Raw genomic sequence first — 17,750 nt, 5'->3', positions numbered from 1 at the left:
TGGAGTTAGGATCCCAGGCCGTTGGGACCCAGTGGGTGGCAGCGGGGAGGACGGAGCAGAGGACAAGGCAGTGTGGACAGTGGCCCTGCTGAACCCGGTGATTGAACTGCACACTTGGAAACATCTCAGAAAGGCTCCAGCACCTTCTTGGCAGACTGCAAGGATGTTGTGTAGGTGATGGGCATGAACTGGAACCCATGCATTTGGGTTTCCTGGAACCGGGTTGAACGTCGACATGCTCAGGTTAGGCGAGCGCGTTTGCTGTGGGCCCTGCTTCTCAGCTTGGCTCTCGTTTCCCATCACCGCTTCGCTCTGACTCACTGATGGCCTGCCACATGTCATTGGGTGGCTCAGCTGCTGCTTTCACTTCTCCCGAAGGTATACAGAGGTTTGGGTCTCGGCTTGTACATTTTTGTCTCCTGAGAGCCAGAGGAAGTGGCCGTTTCATAGTTTGGTTTGCTGAGTTGAATCCTTACTGTGTCTGACAGTTTCAATTTCCTTTCTCATAGGTATTTGATCCTGATGACCTTTATTCAGGGGTCAACTTCTCCAAGGTTCTGAGCACTCTTTTAGCTGTCAACAAAGCAACAGAAGGTAAGCAGGGTTTGTGATTTATGAGTGGTGCGTGACATGTTTGGACCCACGGGCTTCTCATTCCCCTAGGAGCCAGCTGTGGCCAGGACTGTTCGAATGGGGCAGATTTCTTCTCTCCTCGAAAATAAATCCCAGTGGGTGTCACATGCTTTAATTGTTCATACTTGAGGATTTTAACATGCCTCTCACAGATGTTACTGTAATGCCCTTCATATAATGATAAGAACCAAGAAACTATTTCGTTCAAAGCTATGGAATAAGCAACGGAGTATAACAAGACAGAAAAGGAAAAGGAAAAGACCAGTTCTCTTCTTCATAAACTTTACAGAGGATAGCTGTTACTTCCTTGTCCCCCCTACAGACGTGTTTTTCTCATAGATTTTTGTGTGTATCCGTCCATGTAAAGGAAGTTGTCAGTAACCTCACTCTGGAAATGAAACCTCAGGTTCATAGTGAGTGAAAAGAGTATTTTTTTTTTATTTAAATGCTTAATAGCTACCACATTGGAGGTATTGAATGTAAATCCTAATGAATGTGAAGAAAACGCTGATACCTTGGAGTATAACTTCACTCCTTCTGTGAGACAGCATCTTACCTACAGCTGGGTGGAAATAACCAGAGGTAAAATGCGTTGAGCCCGCACCACGGGTCTAAGCAATTCTAAGAACCATCAGTGGTCTCATCTTTGAAACGACTCTGGGGGTAGGTATTATTATTAGGTCCATGTTACAGATAAGGGAAGTCAGGCCCACAGTTGCCCAGTTGGAAAGTGGCAGAGCTGGGATCCAGCCCCCGTCGGATTGACCCCAGGACCCTTATGCCCGAGCATGACTCTTGCTGTTCATACCATTGGAGAGTCAATAGGCTGTGTGCCCAGCACTGCCAGGTGCCACAAAGGAAGTGTAAGATATGGTCCCCGCCCTTGAGAAAATGACTGTCTGTTTAGGGAGACTCAACTTACCCACGTGAAACAATTAGCAAACAAGAGCAGATAATATAGTCAAGTGCCAAATAGAATGGAACATCTAGGAAGCTATCAAGTAATTATAGTTTTAGTCAAAAGAGCTGTATATAATAGCAATAAATGTAAAAATACTTCTCTAGAGTTGTTCTTTTGCTATTTGGGAAAAAAAAATGTTTTTGAGCTATTGCAAGGCGTATAGCAGAAAGTACAGCTAATTCAAGTAACTATATTTAACACACATGACAACCACCCAGTGTTGGGCAGGGAGGATCGTATAATTCTAACATTATGCCATACAAATTATACGTTCCTTTGCCAAACTCTGCTAGCAAGTTTTACAGTCTCTTCCCTTGCCACAGATATTTATAAAATACAAGGAGGTGAAAGTTAAAACCCACAGCATCAAGGAAATTACTTGGATACTGAGCTTGTCGCCTAGGGAATGTTTGGGCTTTAGACTTTTGCAGTTTATGTCTTTTAAAAATAAATGGAGAGGAAAAGAACCCTCATTTGAATTTGTCAAGAAGCCAGCTCCTCTCTTTAGCACGCTGTCAGCATACGGAAAACATCCAGCTCAGCGCTGGTCTGATCGAATTTCACAAGGTTTCAAGGAAGAGAAGATTCTTGAGTTTGATTTTTTAAAAGAAGAATCCTGGTATCAAGATTGCATCTCTCCCAGACACACATTCTCTCTCCGATTCGCCTTCTCCTTCCCCCCCCAACCCCCCACCCCCAGGCTCCGGGGGAGAGTTTACATTACAGACACCACACGTACTGCTGCCTACGAGGAAGACAGAACCACCCAGTTAAGGGCCAAAACACAAAGAGAGAAGTTTGAAATATTTCAAAGTAATAAGAGCCACAAACAGCTGTTTGGTACCCAATATAGTTCTGCCTTGGCTAACAGGGCGTACTGTTGCAACTGGTTCAGGAGGGGAGAGTGGTAGGGAAATGGGTTAAGCGAAAATGTGGCTTTGTCGCTGTTTTTCATTCTACTGGACAGCAATGGCCAGTAAGGCTCCGCAGAAGGAAGTTGGCCACCAAACTGGAGGGGGTGGGGGTGGGGTGGAATGAGATACACTTGGGCACGATCCTAATGCTAACAGTGAGGAGGACGGCCCCGGGGGCCTTTGATAATGTCCCATGAAAGAGGACGTGATGTTGTAGCTGTGTTTCTGACATGAGTGGTTCCCTTTATCTTGCCTTTTTCTCTTTTCACAGATCAGCTCTCAGAAAGACCATGTGGACGTTCCTCTTCTCTTAGTGCTGCTAACAGTTCTCAGACAAACCCGCAGACAACAGTTGTTAGCACAGCCCCAGGCCTGCAGAGGCAGTCAAAGGCGGTGGTAAGTATAGAACCCAATTCCCCTTGCCTGTTCTGGAATCCGTCAAATGAGACACCCACCCCCCCCCCACCCCCGGCTCCAGTCCCGGTTTCCCCTGCATCTGTGATGAGATAGCCGGCCTGTGTGTTGGGGGCATTGCCCCCAAAACTACTCTGAAACCCAGTGCCAGTTCAGGCCTGTGGGCCAGAGGGTCAGAGACCCGGGGTTGAAGCCCCAGGGTTCTTTCCCTTCCTCGAACTGAGTGAGTCGTGTGGCGGAGGAGGCTGTGCAAATGGAAGTCATGGTAACTACTTCCTGATGGCAGTTTGCTGTCATTTCTTAGGGGAATGAGATTGTGCCTGGCACAGCAGAGGCAATCAATACCTATTACTGGCTCTCATCATCGTTATCACCATTTTATTTTTCTCTTTGCATTCCTAGGGAGCCTGTGAGGAGCTCCCACATTGGCTGTAGCCCCATTATCTTTGCATTTGGTCTTGACGGGAGCTTTTCTTTGGGAGGAACCGCCTGTCTTCTGCTCGCTAGAGACTTTATTCCTTGTCAGAAGCCACCCACTTGCTCCAAGCCATCAGGAGCTCTTACTTCCAAGGCACTTTAACTACTTCCAAAGTGCTTAAACTTTTGAGATCACGATCCCTCTGAGGAGCTGATGAACACTACAGTTCCACAGCCCTGGGACCCTCTCAGATTGTGTGCAAAATCTCCTGCATGTGAACTTCTGGGCCTGTGTTTTGAGCAGAGATCCCTTGTGCTCATCAGCTTCTCAGAGGGGCCCATGACAGGTTAACAAATCCCGACTCAGGTAACGATGGGGTATTTGATGTTTGCGTATGACTAAATCTTAGCCAATTTAAGATATTCTTAGCAATCGGGAGGTGGGAGGCAGATGTTATGGGTGGATTCATACCTAATCTTGGCCGTGTAATTATGTAAGACCGTGTCTGTGTGTTGGGTAGAGGCAGGGTGGAATGGTTTATCGTTCTACTCTGGTTCCCGGCTCATTTAAACAGGTATCTTTAGGTCACTGGTGAGGGAGAGGGAAATGAAAGCTACCACCCCCTTCAAAACACACATTCTCAGAAACGCAAAAGGTTGCATGCGCTTCCGAGCAGCTTCTTAACCTCCCCCACCCCCCAGTCCCACTCCTCAGCTAACAACTCAAGACTGAGGTAGACCTGGGGTTTCATCCTTGCTCACCCCACTTTATTTGCCTCAATTCATTTAATTTCTGCCCCTGCCCCATTTAGAGGGCTGCTTAATCTGGCTTTCGTTTCTCTAGGAGATGACAGAAAATGGAAGCCATCAGTTGATAGTAAAGGCGAGATTCAACTTTAAGCAGACTAACGAAGATGAACTGTCGGTTTGTAAAGGGGACATCATTTATGTCACCAGAGTGGAAGAAGGAGGCTGGTGGGAAGGCACGTTAAATGGCAGAACAGGCTGGTTCCCTAGTAATTATGTCCGAGAAATTAAATCCAGTGGTAAGTGGATCTTTTAAAAGCCTTTTTGCACGTGACTCTTGTACTTTCTTGTATTCCTGCTGCGAATCTTATAGTTTTAATTGGTTCCCAGAAACTCTTTGTATTTGCGCATGCATGCCAACAATAAGGGTAGAAGAGAACTGGGGGGGAATATCTGTGATTAGATATTTTGAAACGAAGTTGTATTTAGATTACATCAGGGCAACAAAAGCCTAAAAAAGCCAAAGAATTCAAAGCTCAGACAACTGTTCCACCTTAACTATGTCCCGTTCTGTCTACTAATTCTAGCCCGTGGACTACAGTGCATAGTCCTTCCTGCTGCTCCAAGACTCACCATGATAGAAAACAATAATAAGGGAGGCCATGTGCTAACTTCCTTTTTTTAGCCCTAAGCCCTTTGAGCAGACCTCAGTCTAAATGCCTCAGAGATGTGTTCGAGAAATAACAACCGTAGGACTGCAAGCTGTCTGGCCATTTTGATTCTGAAGAAGATTGTCCTTAACTCATTGTATACTGCTAACTACTTACCCTCTTTCATAATAATATCCAGAGAATGAAATCTAATAATTCTTCAGTAGTCTTTCTAGAACTTTCTTAGGTAACTTCCTTGCCTTTTCTTATTTAAGAACGTAGGCCCTGCCTATATTACCAAAGAGCCCTGATGTATAAAGCTATGTCACAATACACATAACATAGTGTTCAGTTATTCCCATTATTGTAGCTCTTCACTTCCCCAAAATATTTACTACTCCTACTGAGGAGTAGTTAGCTCCTCAGTGCATTTTTTTCCTTTCTTAGATGTCTTTATTGTTTTCTTAATGCCTAAAAATTAATACTATTAACTAATATAATTATAGGCTCACTGTAAATGAATTAAAACATTACAGAGATGTGTAATGTAGATAATACGAATTCCTCTCTCCTTTGCTCCCTCCCCCAGATAACCACTGTTAGGAGCTTTCTTCCCCTAAAGCATTTAAGAGAAAGTTTACTTTGCACACTTTCTGGGTTGTGTGTTCATTTAAGGGCAGTGGGGGTGGGGAGGGAGCATCTCCTTTAATGGAATAAATGTTTGCTAGCGGATTTATAATTATATGTGTATGTGTAGACTTCTTAGCATTTTTTTTAAGATTCTATTTTTACATAACTCTACACCCAACGTGGGGCTTGAACTCCCAACCCCGAGATCAAGAGTCGCACACTCTACCGACTGAGCCAGCCAGGCACCCCTTAGCATTTTTCATTACTGGGAATCCCGACGTTTCTGTTGAGCCCTGAAATATTTTCACAGGCCTTGCTTGGAATTTCCTTGGTTTTGATGATTCTCACAGCTGATTTTTACCCCTTGCTACATCTTTCCGTTACTTTGAGCTGGTGGTCTTGATCACCTGAGAAAACCGAACCTTATGCCCATTGCCCCTGTCCCCCTTCCCCGCTCTGTTTTTGTTTGTTTGTTTGTTTGTCTACCACTTCTCTCCATCTAAGGTGGTATACATGTGCTTATTTATTTCATTCACTGTCTGTATCTTACCATGAGAATGTACGTGCCATGAGGGCCGAGATGTTCTTCTGTTTTGTTTAGGCTCAGGAAATCTATGTAAAATGAACGAATACTGTGGGGCAGGTCATTACGTTCTGTTCGGCTTGTTCACTGAGCGTCAGTTAGATACTGGGTAGTAGTGGTGGGGGGGCTATAATAGTCTGCCCTCATGGACCCTGCCTCCAAGGACCTTACAGTCTAGTGGTCAAGCTAGGTGTGGACATTACCAACTGTAACGGGTAGCACAAGCTAAGTAACACAGGCAAAGCTCTAAGCCTAGATAAGATGCTATGGGAGCAGTAAAGAAACGATTCTGTTAACAGTAACCTAGGGGCGGGGGGAAGCACTTAAATTGGGTCTTGAGGGATGAAGAGAAGCTTCTGCAGGTGAAAGGTTGGAGGGCGTTAGTAAGTTAAAGAATGGAAGTCGGAGGGCATGGAGTGGGTGGTTGGGTGACTTGGGTTGAGGGGAAGGCAAGTCAAGAGGAATGGGGCCTTCCTTGGCTGGAGCCACATGAAGAAGGGTGTCAACGAAAAGCAGGGGATCACGTGTGGTTCCAAAAGCTCTTTCTAGCGGTGGTGTGGGCCTGGGTGGCCAAGCAACGAGGGTGCGGGGAAGCCAGTAGAGGCTCTTACTCAGATCTAGGCAGTCCAGATAGTGGTACAAGCCCCTTTTGCAATAGTGGAGCAGAAGAAGTGGGTGGGTGCGGTAGATACTGTTAAAATACAGTAGAGAAAATTCACTGATGATTTGTTATGAGCAAAAGGGAAGAGGTGAGGATAACTCCAAGTCTAGGGGTCCAGCTTGAGGGTGAGCTCTTTAAGGGCATGTGGTGTCATGCACCTCACCAGCCAGCAAAGGGTTCTTTGCCACAACTGGGCTATCAGGCTCTGTCCTGGGCACTGGTGAGGCAGAGAAAGCGAGACCTGAGTTTTGCCCTCATGTTCTTAGTCTAGCAAGTGGAGGGAGATCTTTTAGAATGTGGTAGGATAAGCTCAGTGATGGAGTTAAATGCGGGGTGCTGTGGAGAATGGTGAGCGAAAGAGGGATGCCTGGCTCACGGGACACGTAGGGCGACAGGGACTTACTCATCTTTGTCAGCTTTCTGTCTCCAGAGCGCCTAACACATTGGTTTTGACACAGGAAATATAGGAAATGTTTAATACGTGCTGAACTCCATTAATAGAGAGGATGAAGAGGGTGTGTGTGTGTGTGTGTGTGTGTGTGTATGTTGGGTGGGTGGTCGGCACTGAAAATGAAGAGTTGCTTTGGCCATGTGGAGTAGAGGCGCCAGAGAATCATAGTTTGGAAGATTTCCAGCAGGTAGTTGTCCTTATGGATTTGGAGTCTGGGGGAGAGCTAACAGCTGGAGATGAAACCAATAACAGACCGTGTAAAGTGATAGATGATGATAATGTGTGAACTCCATAGCAGATCATCAGTGGACAGGGAGTGTGCTGTGGGTGGGGAGATGGGAAGAGGCTTTGGGGAGGAGGTAGGGCTTGAGCTGAGCCCTCAAAGACATGGAGGCTGTGGATAGGCCCAGATGAGAGGAGAGGACAATCCAAGTCACAGCGATTGGTGGGGACAGGACAAAAACCACAGGGGGTCTGTGGTAGCATCGAGCAGAGGGAGCTTGGGGGACGGTAGAAGAGATCAGCTTGATGGAGTAAAGATGTCTTGTTGGGAAGATTGAGGATGCTGCTGAGGGAATTTTAAGTTCGATGCTGTGCTGTTTTATGTTTGGTTTAGAAAATACCTGTCAATTTTTAAATTTCTTTCCACAAAGCTCATACTGATATATAAGCTGAGGAAAGGACATTTGTCTTTAAGGAGTTTTTTTTTTAAATGATCCATAGATGAAATGCATCTCCGTAGACACGACACTGTCCATTTCGAGTTTTACAAGATTTTATTTATTTATTTGACAGAGAGAGACACAGCGAGAGAGGGAACACAAGCAGGGGGAGTGGGGGAGGGAGAAGCAGGCTCCCCGCCGAGCAGGGAGCCCGATGCGGGGCTCGATCCCAGGACCCTGCGACCAGGACCTGAGCCGAAGGCAGACGCTTAACGACTGAGCCACCCAGGCGCCCCATGTCCATTTCGAGTTTTAAACCTCACGGCGGTACAACCTCGTGGGTCATCCAAGATGTTGAACCAGGCATCGAACTAAAGGACTCCTGTGATCCCTGTCTGCTTACGATTGGATCAGACATGTTAACACTGAGGTCACTCAAATAGTCCGTAATTCTGACCAACTCATTCATGGTAGCCTTGGGTACCGTTCATTCAGGCCGACATTACCCATTCCTTTGTGTTGTCTTAAAAACAAAACCAAGCAACCCTAGCCCCGTGCAAACCCTCGCCCTGCAGACTGCTGTGTCGTGGGAGTGCTGTGTGCAGTTCCCTTCCCTTGAGCCTGTCATGGACAAGAGCACTTTGTGCTCTGGTAAATGCCCTTGGGGAGTAGCATTTTAAGTTTTAGATTCCACTGTAGCTTTTGTCTAGAAGATAATTATGGCCAAAGCCCTGGGGGCAGCTTCTTCCCTCTGTTCAGGAGGAGGGTGGTTTCAGAGGACTTGTGGAACCACCAATCTACTACTGTAGGAAGTTCAGAAATAGAATATTTGAGTATCTCTCTCTCTCTCACACACATATGCACGTACGCACGCGTGTGCGCGCGCACACACACAAAAGTCCTTTCAACATGAGCTTGAGGCTGAAGGTAGTGTAGGTTTTTGTGACCATGAAGATAAAAGCCTCTTGCCAAGGATGATGGAATCCGGACAGTGGTGACATTATGGAGCCATCGTTCCCAGTCCTGCTTGTGTACCTCTTGATTTCTTGTTACATGAGAAAAATAAACCCTAATTTGAACAAAAGTTATTTTTATTATAACTAAGAAAATTAGCCATTGATGGGGCACCTGGATGGCTCAGTCGTTAAGCATCCGCCTTCGGCTCAGGTCATGATCCCGGGGTCTGGGATCGAGCCCCACGTCAGTCTCCCTGCTCAGCGGGAAGGCTGCTTCTCCGTCTCCCACTCCCCCTGCTTGTGTTCCCTCTCTCGCTGTGTCTCTCTCTGTCAAATAAATAAATAAATAAAATCTTAAAAAAAAAAAAAGAAAATTAGCCATTGATACAATTTTCAGTCCTTTACTTAAAAATCAGTGGTGACCTATAAATTAATATGTTATTCATACCTTAGAGAAATTTCTGCCAATACATCAGGAACATGGTAAATTATATCTCTTTTTCATTTTTGTCTTTGTTACTTAGGGAAAAACTAAGGGTTCTGTGAGGACTTGGTGTTAAAATTTTCCTGGCAAAATTTCCATGCCAAGGAAGTATTGAAGCAAGTATGATCAGAACAGATATTTTAAGCAAACTCTGTCTTCTGCCACTGGTTCAGTGAAACGGTCATTAAATCCATCTTCTAAAACTTCTTATTAGCAGGTAAATATAGATATCAGATAAGGAGATTAGGTAGCATTCTAATTAAATTTGTATTAAGGCAGATTAAGAAATGGCTCTTCCTACTGATCGTAAAGCAAAACTAGGATTGAGCTTTATATTTAGATTTCCTGTTGTAGTCCCCTGGGTATGTCACATGGATGTTTCATATCCAGAGAAACTAGTTGTCATTCTTTTTGGGAGGGGAAGGGACCAGAGGCTAATTGGAAAGAGATCTTTACATCAGGGTTAGGAGGGTTTCTTAGGTCTCTGTCTGTGTGGTACTGCTGTTGTTTGAGTTCCCTTATGCCACATAACCCGTTTGAATTCTTCACTAATGCTGATTGATGTCAGTGATTGGATTGAATTGAAGAGTGATGAGAGGGACCGCTTTGCCTTGTTCCTGATCTTAGGGGGCGCACGCTCAGCTTTCCATCTCGCACCGTTTCCGTAAACGCTAGCTGCAGGTTTGGGGTAGATGTTCCTTATTGAGTTGAAGGAGTTCCGCTTCATTCCTGTTTTGGGGGGCTGGAGAAGGGTGGGAGTTTTTTCCCCGTGAATGAGTGCTGAGTTTTGTCAAGTGCTTTTTCTGCATTGATTGATATTACCGTGTGATGTTTCTTTTTAGACTATTAATATTGTGGGTCACATTGATTTTTGAATATTTAACCAACCTTGCATCCCTGGGATGAATTCCATGGCCTACAGTGCTTTAAAAATATTGCTGAATTTTATTTGCTAACATTTTGTTAAGGTTTTTTGCATCTATATTCATGAGGGCTGTTGGTCTGCAGTTTTCTTTTTTTAGACTCTCTGTCTGGCTTTGGGATCGGTGTAATAGTGACTTCATGAAATGAGTTGGAAGGTTAACCCTCCTCTCATTTTCTCTAAGAAATTGTGAAGAATTGGTATTGCCTCTTCCTGAAGCATTTGATAGCATTCTCCAGCGAAACCATACAGGCCTGGAGATTTCTTTTTCGTGAGTTTTAAATTTAGGAATTCAGTTTCCCTGATAGTTATAAGGCTATTCAAATGGTCCGTTTCCTATTGGGTAAGTTGTGATAGTCCTTGTTTTCTGGACAGTTGATTCATTTCACATCTAATTATCAAATGTGTATGTGTAGAGTTGCTCAGAGTATTGCTTTATCATCTTTTTGATATCTCCAGGGGCTGTTAAGTGATAGCCCCTGTTTGACTCCCGATATTGGTAATTCCTGTCTTCTCTCTTTTTTTGTCCTCTGTCAGTCTTGCTAGAGGTTTGACAATTTTATTGATCTTACCAAAGCACCAGTTGTGTCTTTGCATCACATTTCGCTACCCGGGAGTCTCCGGACTGGCCACTTCCTTCCTTTCGATTCATGTGTCTCCTTTCTACTTGACATAGTTAACATTTTGTTTCAACTGCAATCACCCATTCCTGTGGCCCTTCCTTCCCTCTTCCGTTTCTTGGCAGGCTCTCCGTTACTGTTTACCCTCCCTTTCAGCCTGCCTCTTGAAAGGTGACCACGTCTTGCTGGTATCGCTAGAAAGTTCCATTTTTATCAAGACTGGTTTACATCATCATCGCACAAAATTTCTGTGAGTTCTCAGTAGAACCATTATCACTATGCTGTAGGAAACGGGCCTGATTAAAAAAACTCAAAAGAACTCGGCAGCGGCCACTTTCGAATATGTCTAAGAGTACGACACAGTGGCGGACTGGAAGGCACAGCACGCTTGGCAGTACAGTACCCGGTTCAAGTCCTGGCTCAGCCCCTTACAATCTCAAGTATAGGCAAGGTGCCTCTGCATTGCTCTGCTTTGCCCAGTTAGGCCTCGTGAAGCCACCAGGTAGATCTAGGATCTTGAAATAGCGTAAAGCTCCCGGAAACTGGCTTTGCCCCACTTGTCATCACTTGGAAGTGACAGAATTGGCCCAGATTGCTGCCTTTTTTGCCTTACTTTCACTCTACCCAGCATGGCCCAGCTGGACGATTCACTGTCATAGGAACAGTCGTTCCTTGAGCATTGCCATTTCTACAGCTATGCTTTTGGAATCTTCCCTACCTGGAAAACTCTCTACTGTTTTCTCTCCCGGTTTGAATTCTTACCACCTTCCAGGATTGGGTCAAGTGCCCCCATGGGGCACCTGGGTGGCTCAGTCAGTTAAGCATTTGCCTTCGGCTCAGGTCATGATCCCGGGGTCCTGGGATCGAGCCCTACATCAGGCTCCCTGCTCAGCGGGGAGTCTGTTTCTCCCTCTCCCTCTGCCACTCCCCCTGCTCGTGCTCTCTCTCGCTTGCTCTGTCTCTGTTAAGACAATAAATAAAATCTTTTTTTTTTTAGAAGTGCCCCCTGCCCAGCTAAGTCTTCTCTGACCATCCCAGCTCAAACTGATGGTCCCTCTGATCTCCAGTAGGGATCACTGCCAATGCCATCAACCGAGCCCTTCAGTAGCTTTATCTCTGCACATCCTATGGGTTAGGAGTGCAGGCTCTTCTTAAGGCACACCTGGCCTTCAGCCTTGCCTCTGCCATTTCCCAGATACGTGCCCTTAGGCAACTGACTTCATCTCCCTGACCTTAGTGACCTCTTCTGCAAAATGAGATCATCTCTGCCTGACAGGGCTGTTGTGAGGATCAAATAAAATGTCTTGAAAGCTACGAAGTGCTAAATAAATATAAAGGATATTTTTTTAATTTAAATTCCATTAACATATAACGTATTATTGGTTTCAGAGGTAGAGGTCATCTTATATAATACCCAGTCCTCATTACATCACGTAAAGGGTATTTTTAATATAATAATAATTAAAAGTCAAGGTTAGATGAGAAAATATTCATGAAATAATGTTGTGATAGGAGAATTACAGAGGAGTGCCTGGCTGGCTCATTTGGTAGAACACGAGACTCTTGATCTTGGGATCTTGACTTCGAACCCCACATTGGGACTAGAGATAACATAAAAAAAATTTTTTTTAAAGGTTGTTGGGAGAATTACAAAACTGTAAGTAAAGTAAGAAAGATCCCTGTGTGTGTGTGTGTGTGTCCACAAATACATATATAAAAAGGATGGGAAGACACGCTTTATAATGTTACTCTGATGATGGTTAGCTCTGAGTGATGGGCTAATAATCAGTTTTTCTTTTCTTTTCTAAAATTTACATTTTTTAGGGTGGGAATGTAGTAGATATAAAACTAGAAAATATTTTTTTAAAGGAAAAACCAAGCGTGATGCTATCTTATCATTTGGTTATTTATATATACTCCACCATACTTCTGAGAGAATTTAAAGCAGCATATAATATAGCAAGATAGAAATGGAATTAAAACAAAATGAAGCAAAGGAGAAAATGAGGGTAGAAAAGATCACCATCTTGTATTTATCTTAATTTTTTTTTTTTTTTAAAGAAAGAATGTGTTAGGATGTCTCTTAGTCATGAGTTTGGTTAGGTAAGAGTAACTTTGTAAAAGAAAGCATTTTATCGCTGAATGTTATGATATTAAAATGATACATAAAAGAAATAAGAATTTCCTGCTAGTTTTCAGTGTGTTAGAGATTTTAATTATTTTATTTTTGGCACAGTAGAGAGCCCCGAGAGAGGATGGTTGCTATTCTCCATATCGTACTCGTATAACTTACAAGTTACAAATACATATATTTGGTTAGCATTGGCTTTGCTTATCTGTTTTGAATAAGTTGAGTGGAGAGACAGACTGCAGTAATTAAACACGCCCAAATGGAGAAAAGTTCTTGCCCTGGCCCTGCCATTCATTAGTTAGGCTTTTTTTTTTTTCTTTAATTTAAATTCAATTAGCCAATGTATAGTAGTACATCATTGGTTTTTGATATAATCAATGATTCATTAGTTGCGTGTAACACCCAGTGCTCATCACACCATGTGCCCTCCTTAATGCCCATCCCCCAGTTACCCCATCCCCCCACCCACCTCCCTTCTGTAACCCTCAGTTTGTTTCCCAGAGTCAACTCCTCAGAGATTGAGGGGGCCTGGACAAGATCTAACTTGGACCATCTAGAGTTTAGTAAAAGTATAGTTTCACTTGTTGAGGACTGTACATTTCCACTGATCTTTCCATTTTACAATATTTGTAGTAGGTTAGTTGACCTACGTTGTAAAATGCTGCTCTTTGCCTTGGATGTTATTAACATAATTTAAATGTCTTTTTCACAGAGAGACCTCTCTCCCCCAAGGCTGTCAAAGGATTTGAAACTACTCCGCTTACCAAGAACTATTATACTGTGGTGAGTGTTCAGATCATAACCAAAGAATTTCTTGACTGTCTGTATGGAACCTTTTCACTGGCTGAGCCACGGATGCGTTGAGGTGACACTTATGGGAGACTCGGTGGAGTATTGCAAGGGTCTAATGTCAATAGGCCTTGTACAGATGGCTAGAACTTTTACATCCACTGTACTGACAAATTCAAAGGTAGCACAAAGATTCAGAGCAAGGCCTATTAAACAGTGCCGAAAGAGAAATCGGTTCACATGTAGGCATCATGGGGAAATTCAGCCATTAGATATAGCCTTACCAGATATTTAGAAGGTGAATTCCCAAGTTCCTCTGAGCAATACGTTTTAAGTGATTATATACTGTGATTTTATTTTAGAATCAATCAATCCATTATGATGTCCTCGGAAATATTATCAACCTTGTGTTTGAGGAGAGCCTGAAGGGAAGACTGCCCTTTGGCACAGAGGAAGGAATGAAATAGCTCTGGCTTGAACACAGATGTGTCAAAATCTATTAGCTATAAATAGGGCATGTGCAATATTCAAAATAAGTTCCCATTTGAAAAAAAAAAATCCTATTATTCTCCTTAATCTTCTCTCTGCTTTCCTTCATGTCTCCTTTCCAGACTTGGCCCAGTCACTAATGAAAAGGTCAAGTCAACATAACCTCTAAGTTTTCCTGTCTGGTAGCTTCGTCGTCGTCCTCGACCTCAGCTGAAATAGTGTCGCTTTTCACGCAATATTGGATATGCGTTTGGACTGCACACTCCTTTCATTCTGTGCATGGAGAGTTTTTACACATCTCTATACATTGTGTTTCAAAAGACAGAATTGCGCTCTTTGGTGAATTCGCTCCATAATGATGATGTGGGCAGTAGTTGGTATGAAAACTCAGGAAGGAGCTTCATAGGTGACACGGACAGTAATCATAGGGGACAATTTTACCACTATTTTTCTTCTTACATTTATGAGGTTAAAATATATTACCCAACAGAGCTGGGCTCCCTTCTCCCTTCCTCTCTGACCATTTCTTTTAACTTCCAGGTGATCCCCCAGTGATTTAATTTTTTTTAAGATTTTATTTATTTATTTGAGAGAGAGAAAGAGAGAGAGAGCTCATGAGCAAGTGGAGGGCTAGAGGGGGTGGGAGAGGGAGGGAATCTCAAGCAGACTCTGCACTGAGCGCAGAGCCCAACGGGGGGCTCCATCTCACGACCATGAGATCATGACCTGAGCCAAAACCAAGAGTCAGGCACTTAACTGACTGAGCCACCCAGCCACCCCACCCCAGTGATTTAATTTTTTTAAAAGATTTATTTATTATTTTGGAGAGAGAGAGAGAAAGAGAGAGAGGGAGAGAGAGAGCCCTCATGGGTGCACAAGTTGGGGGAGGAACAGCGGGAGAGGGAGAGAGAGAAGTAGACTCCCCACTGAGCATGGAGCCCGACACAGGGCTTGATCCCACGACCCTGAGACCATTACCTGAGCCGAAATCAAGAGTCAGACGCTTAACCGACTGAGCCACCTGGGCGCTTCCCCCCTCCCCCCCCCCCCGCAGTGATTCAATTTTTAAAGAAAGGATGCAGTCAAATGGTAGATGAAAATATTACCATAGCTTCTTCTCCCTGTGGATTTGGAGTATGCCGTCAAGCTGCTTTGGAGCTGTCTCTGCCTCTGCTGATTCTACCAATTTATTTTTTCAAGTTTTTATTTAAATTCCAGTTAGTTAACAGTGTAGTATTAGTTTCAGATGTACAATTTAGTGATTCAACACTTCCATACATCACCCAGTGCTCATCATGAGTGCCCTCCTTCATCCCCATCACCTGTTTCCCCCATCCCCCACTCCACCCACCTCCCCTCTAGTAACCATCATTGTGTTCTCTGTGGTTAAGAGTTTGTTTCTTGGTTTGCCTCTCTCTGTCTTTTTTCACTTTGCTCATTTGTTTTGTTTCTTAAATTCCACATATGAGTGAGAACATATGGTATTTGTCTTTCTCTGCTTGACTTATTTCACTTAGCATAATACTCTCTAGCTCCCTCCATGTTGTTGCAAATGACAAGATTTCATTCTTTTTTGTGGCTGAATAATATTCCAGTGTGTGTGTGTGTGTGTGTGTGTGTGTGTGTGTGTGTGTCTCAAAAAGTTAAAAATTGAACTACCTTATGATCCAGCAACCACACTACTGGGTATTTACCCAAAGAATATGAGAATACTAATTCAAAGGGAAATATGCACCCCTATGTTTATTGCAGCATTATTTACAATAGCCAAGATATGGAAGCAGCCCAAGTATCCATCGATAGATGAGTGGATAAAGAAGATGTAGTATGTACATACAATGATTCTACCAATTTAAAATGTCATTTGGATTACCCAAGGCACATTAACTTCTGTGATTCTTACGGGCCTTATGTAAATCTTATATACAAATTCTGGATGTCCTGCAGTTTGTCTCTCCCAACTCCTGTTGGAGTTCATGTGCATTGCTTCTGGTCCCTTGCTGCTATATCAACAATTCTGCAGTGAAGATCTTATACATGGGACTTTGGCAAACTGTATGAAGATGTGTGGAATGGATTCCTAGAAGCTGAATTGTCCAAAGGCCTGAGAACCAGGAGAACCAATGGTGTAAGTTCTAGTCCGAGGGTAAGAGAAGACTGATGTTTCAGCTCAAGAAGTCAGGCAGAGAGAACAATTCTCCCTTTCTCTACCTTTTTGTTCTATTCAGGCCCTCAACAGATGGGATGATGCCCACCCACGTTGGGGTGGGCAGTCTGCTTTACTCACTCTCCCAATTCAAAGGCTCATCTTATCTGGAAAAGTGCTCACAGATACACCCAAAAATAATGTTTAAGCTGGGTACCTCGTCACCCAGGGAAGTGACATGTAAAATTAACCATCACGGGACCCCTGGGTGGTTCCAATGGTTAAGCATCTGCCTTCAGCTCAGGTTGTGATCTCTGGGTCCTGGGATCAAGCCCCATGTCGGGCGCCCAGCTCAGCGGGGAGTCTGCTTCTCCCTCTGCCTCTCCCCCTGCTCATGTGCTCTCTCTCTCTCTTTCTCTCTCTCAAATGAATAAATAAAATCTTTTAAAAACTAAAAATAACCATTATATACTATAAACTTGGGCAGGGTGGAGACCTCTTGAATTGGTAAGTCTGTGGATATCATCTCCCCCTTTTCAAGTTTCTAAGGGATCCTCTGCTGATTTCTGCCCCATTCAGGCCTTGGTGCAATTCTGGTGGCACATCAAGGTGTCTAACTGAGACTGGCCTGTTGTTTTGAATATGTGCTGAGCATCCTTTAGGGCCGTGGCAGGCCAGAGGAGACTTGTGCTGCCCCTGACCTTGGTTCCTTCTGTGTTCTCAAGATACACTGCCATTTGTTGAGCTTTTTTCACCATTGCAAGACAGTGTGTCATTTTTCTAGTCACTGTTTTTCTGATAATCTTATCCTGCTCTTTGCCTTTCTTTGCCCATCATAACTTGATGTTATGTGCCAGGAAGTATTTAAAAATAAAGAACAACAGCAACAATAGCAACAAGAAAGGAAAACGGCAACAATGTGAGGGGAGGGATGTTAATTAGCTTGATTGTGGTGATCATTTTGCAATGTGTACCTATATCAAAATATCAAGTTATATACCTCCAATATATATACTTTTTAAAAAAGATTTTATTTATTTTATTTGTCACAGAGAGAGAGAGAGAGAGAGCACAAGTGGGGGGGGGGCAACAGGCAGAGGGAGAGGGAGAAGCAGGCTCCCCACTGAGCGGGAGCCCGATGCGGGACTCGATCCCAGGACTCTGGGATCACGACCCGGGCTGAAGGCAGATGCTTAACCAACGGAGCCACCCAGGCGCCCCCAATATATATACTTTTTATTTGTCAGTTGTACCTCAGTAAAACTGAAAAAATGAATCTAAGTGGCTTCATTATCAGGCTCAATTTACACGCAGCACCTAGGTCTCAGCACCCACGGCCTCATGGGGAAGGCAGGACGGACATGATAGTGTAAGCCACATGGCAGAGGATGAAAAGTTGTAAAGCGTCCTAAGATGGGTTTCTCAAAATGTGGTCGAGGGATCCTGCATCCGAAGCCCCCCAGGAAGCTTGTTAAACGTGCAGCTGTCTG

General features: G+C 44.0%; 1 protein-coding gene across 4 annotated transcripts in view; it reads left to right on the top strand.

Moving 5' to 3' along the window:
* Nucleotides 1–17,750, top strand: part of ARHGEF6 (Rac/Cdc42 guanine nucleotide exchange factor 6) — a 96,601-nt gene that overhangs the window by 28,566 nt on the left and 50,285 nt on the right. For all 4 annotated transcript variants that reach the window (XM_073885664.1, XM_073885665.1, XM_025861568.2 and 1 more), the window contains 4 exons: nucleotides 510–594; nucleotides 2,780–2,904; nucleotides 4,184–4,385; nucleotides 13,549–13,619. In XM_073885664.1, the coding sequence (XP_073741765.1) occupies nucleotides 510–594; nucleotides 2,780–2,904; nucleotides 4,184–4,385; nucleotides 13,549–13,619 (483 nt within the window). The remainder of the gene's footprint in view (nucleotides 1–509; nucleotides 595–2,779; nucleotides 2,905–4,183; nucleotides 4,386–13,548; nucleotides 13,620–17,750) is intronic.

The sequence above is a fragment of the Callorhinus ursinus genome, unplaced genomic scaffold (assembly GCF_003265705.2).
Source record: "Callorhinus ursinus isolate GAN/ISIS: 27379988/994484 unplaced genomic scaffold, GSC_fseal_2.0 scaffold64, whole genome shotgun sequence".
NCBI classification, from domain to species: Eukaryota; Metazoa; Chordata; class Mammalia; order Carnivora; family Otariidae; genus Callorhinus; species Callorhinus ursinus.
This window is presented reverse-complemented; position numbering and strand designations above follow the sequence as displayed.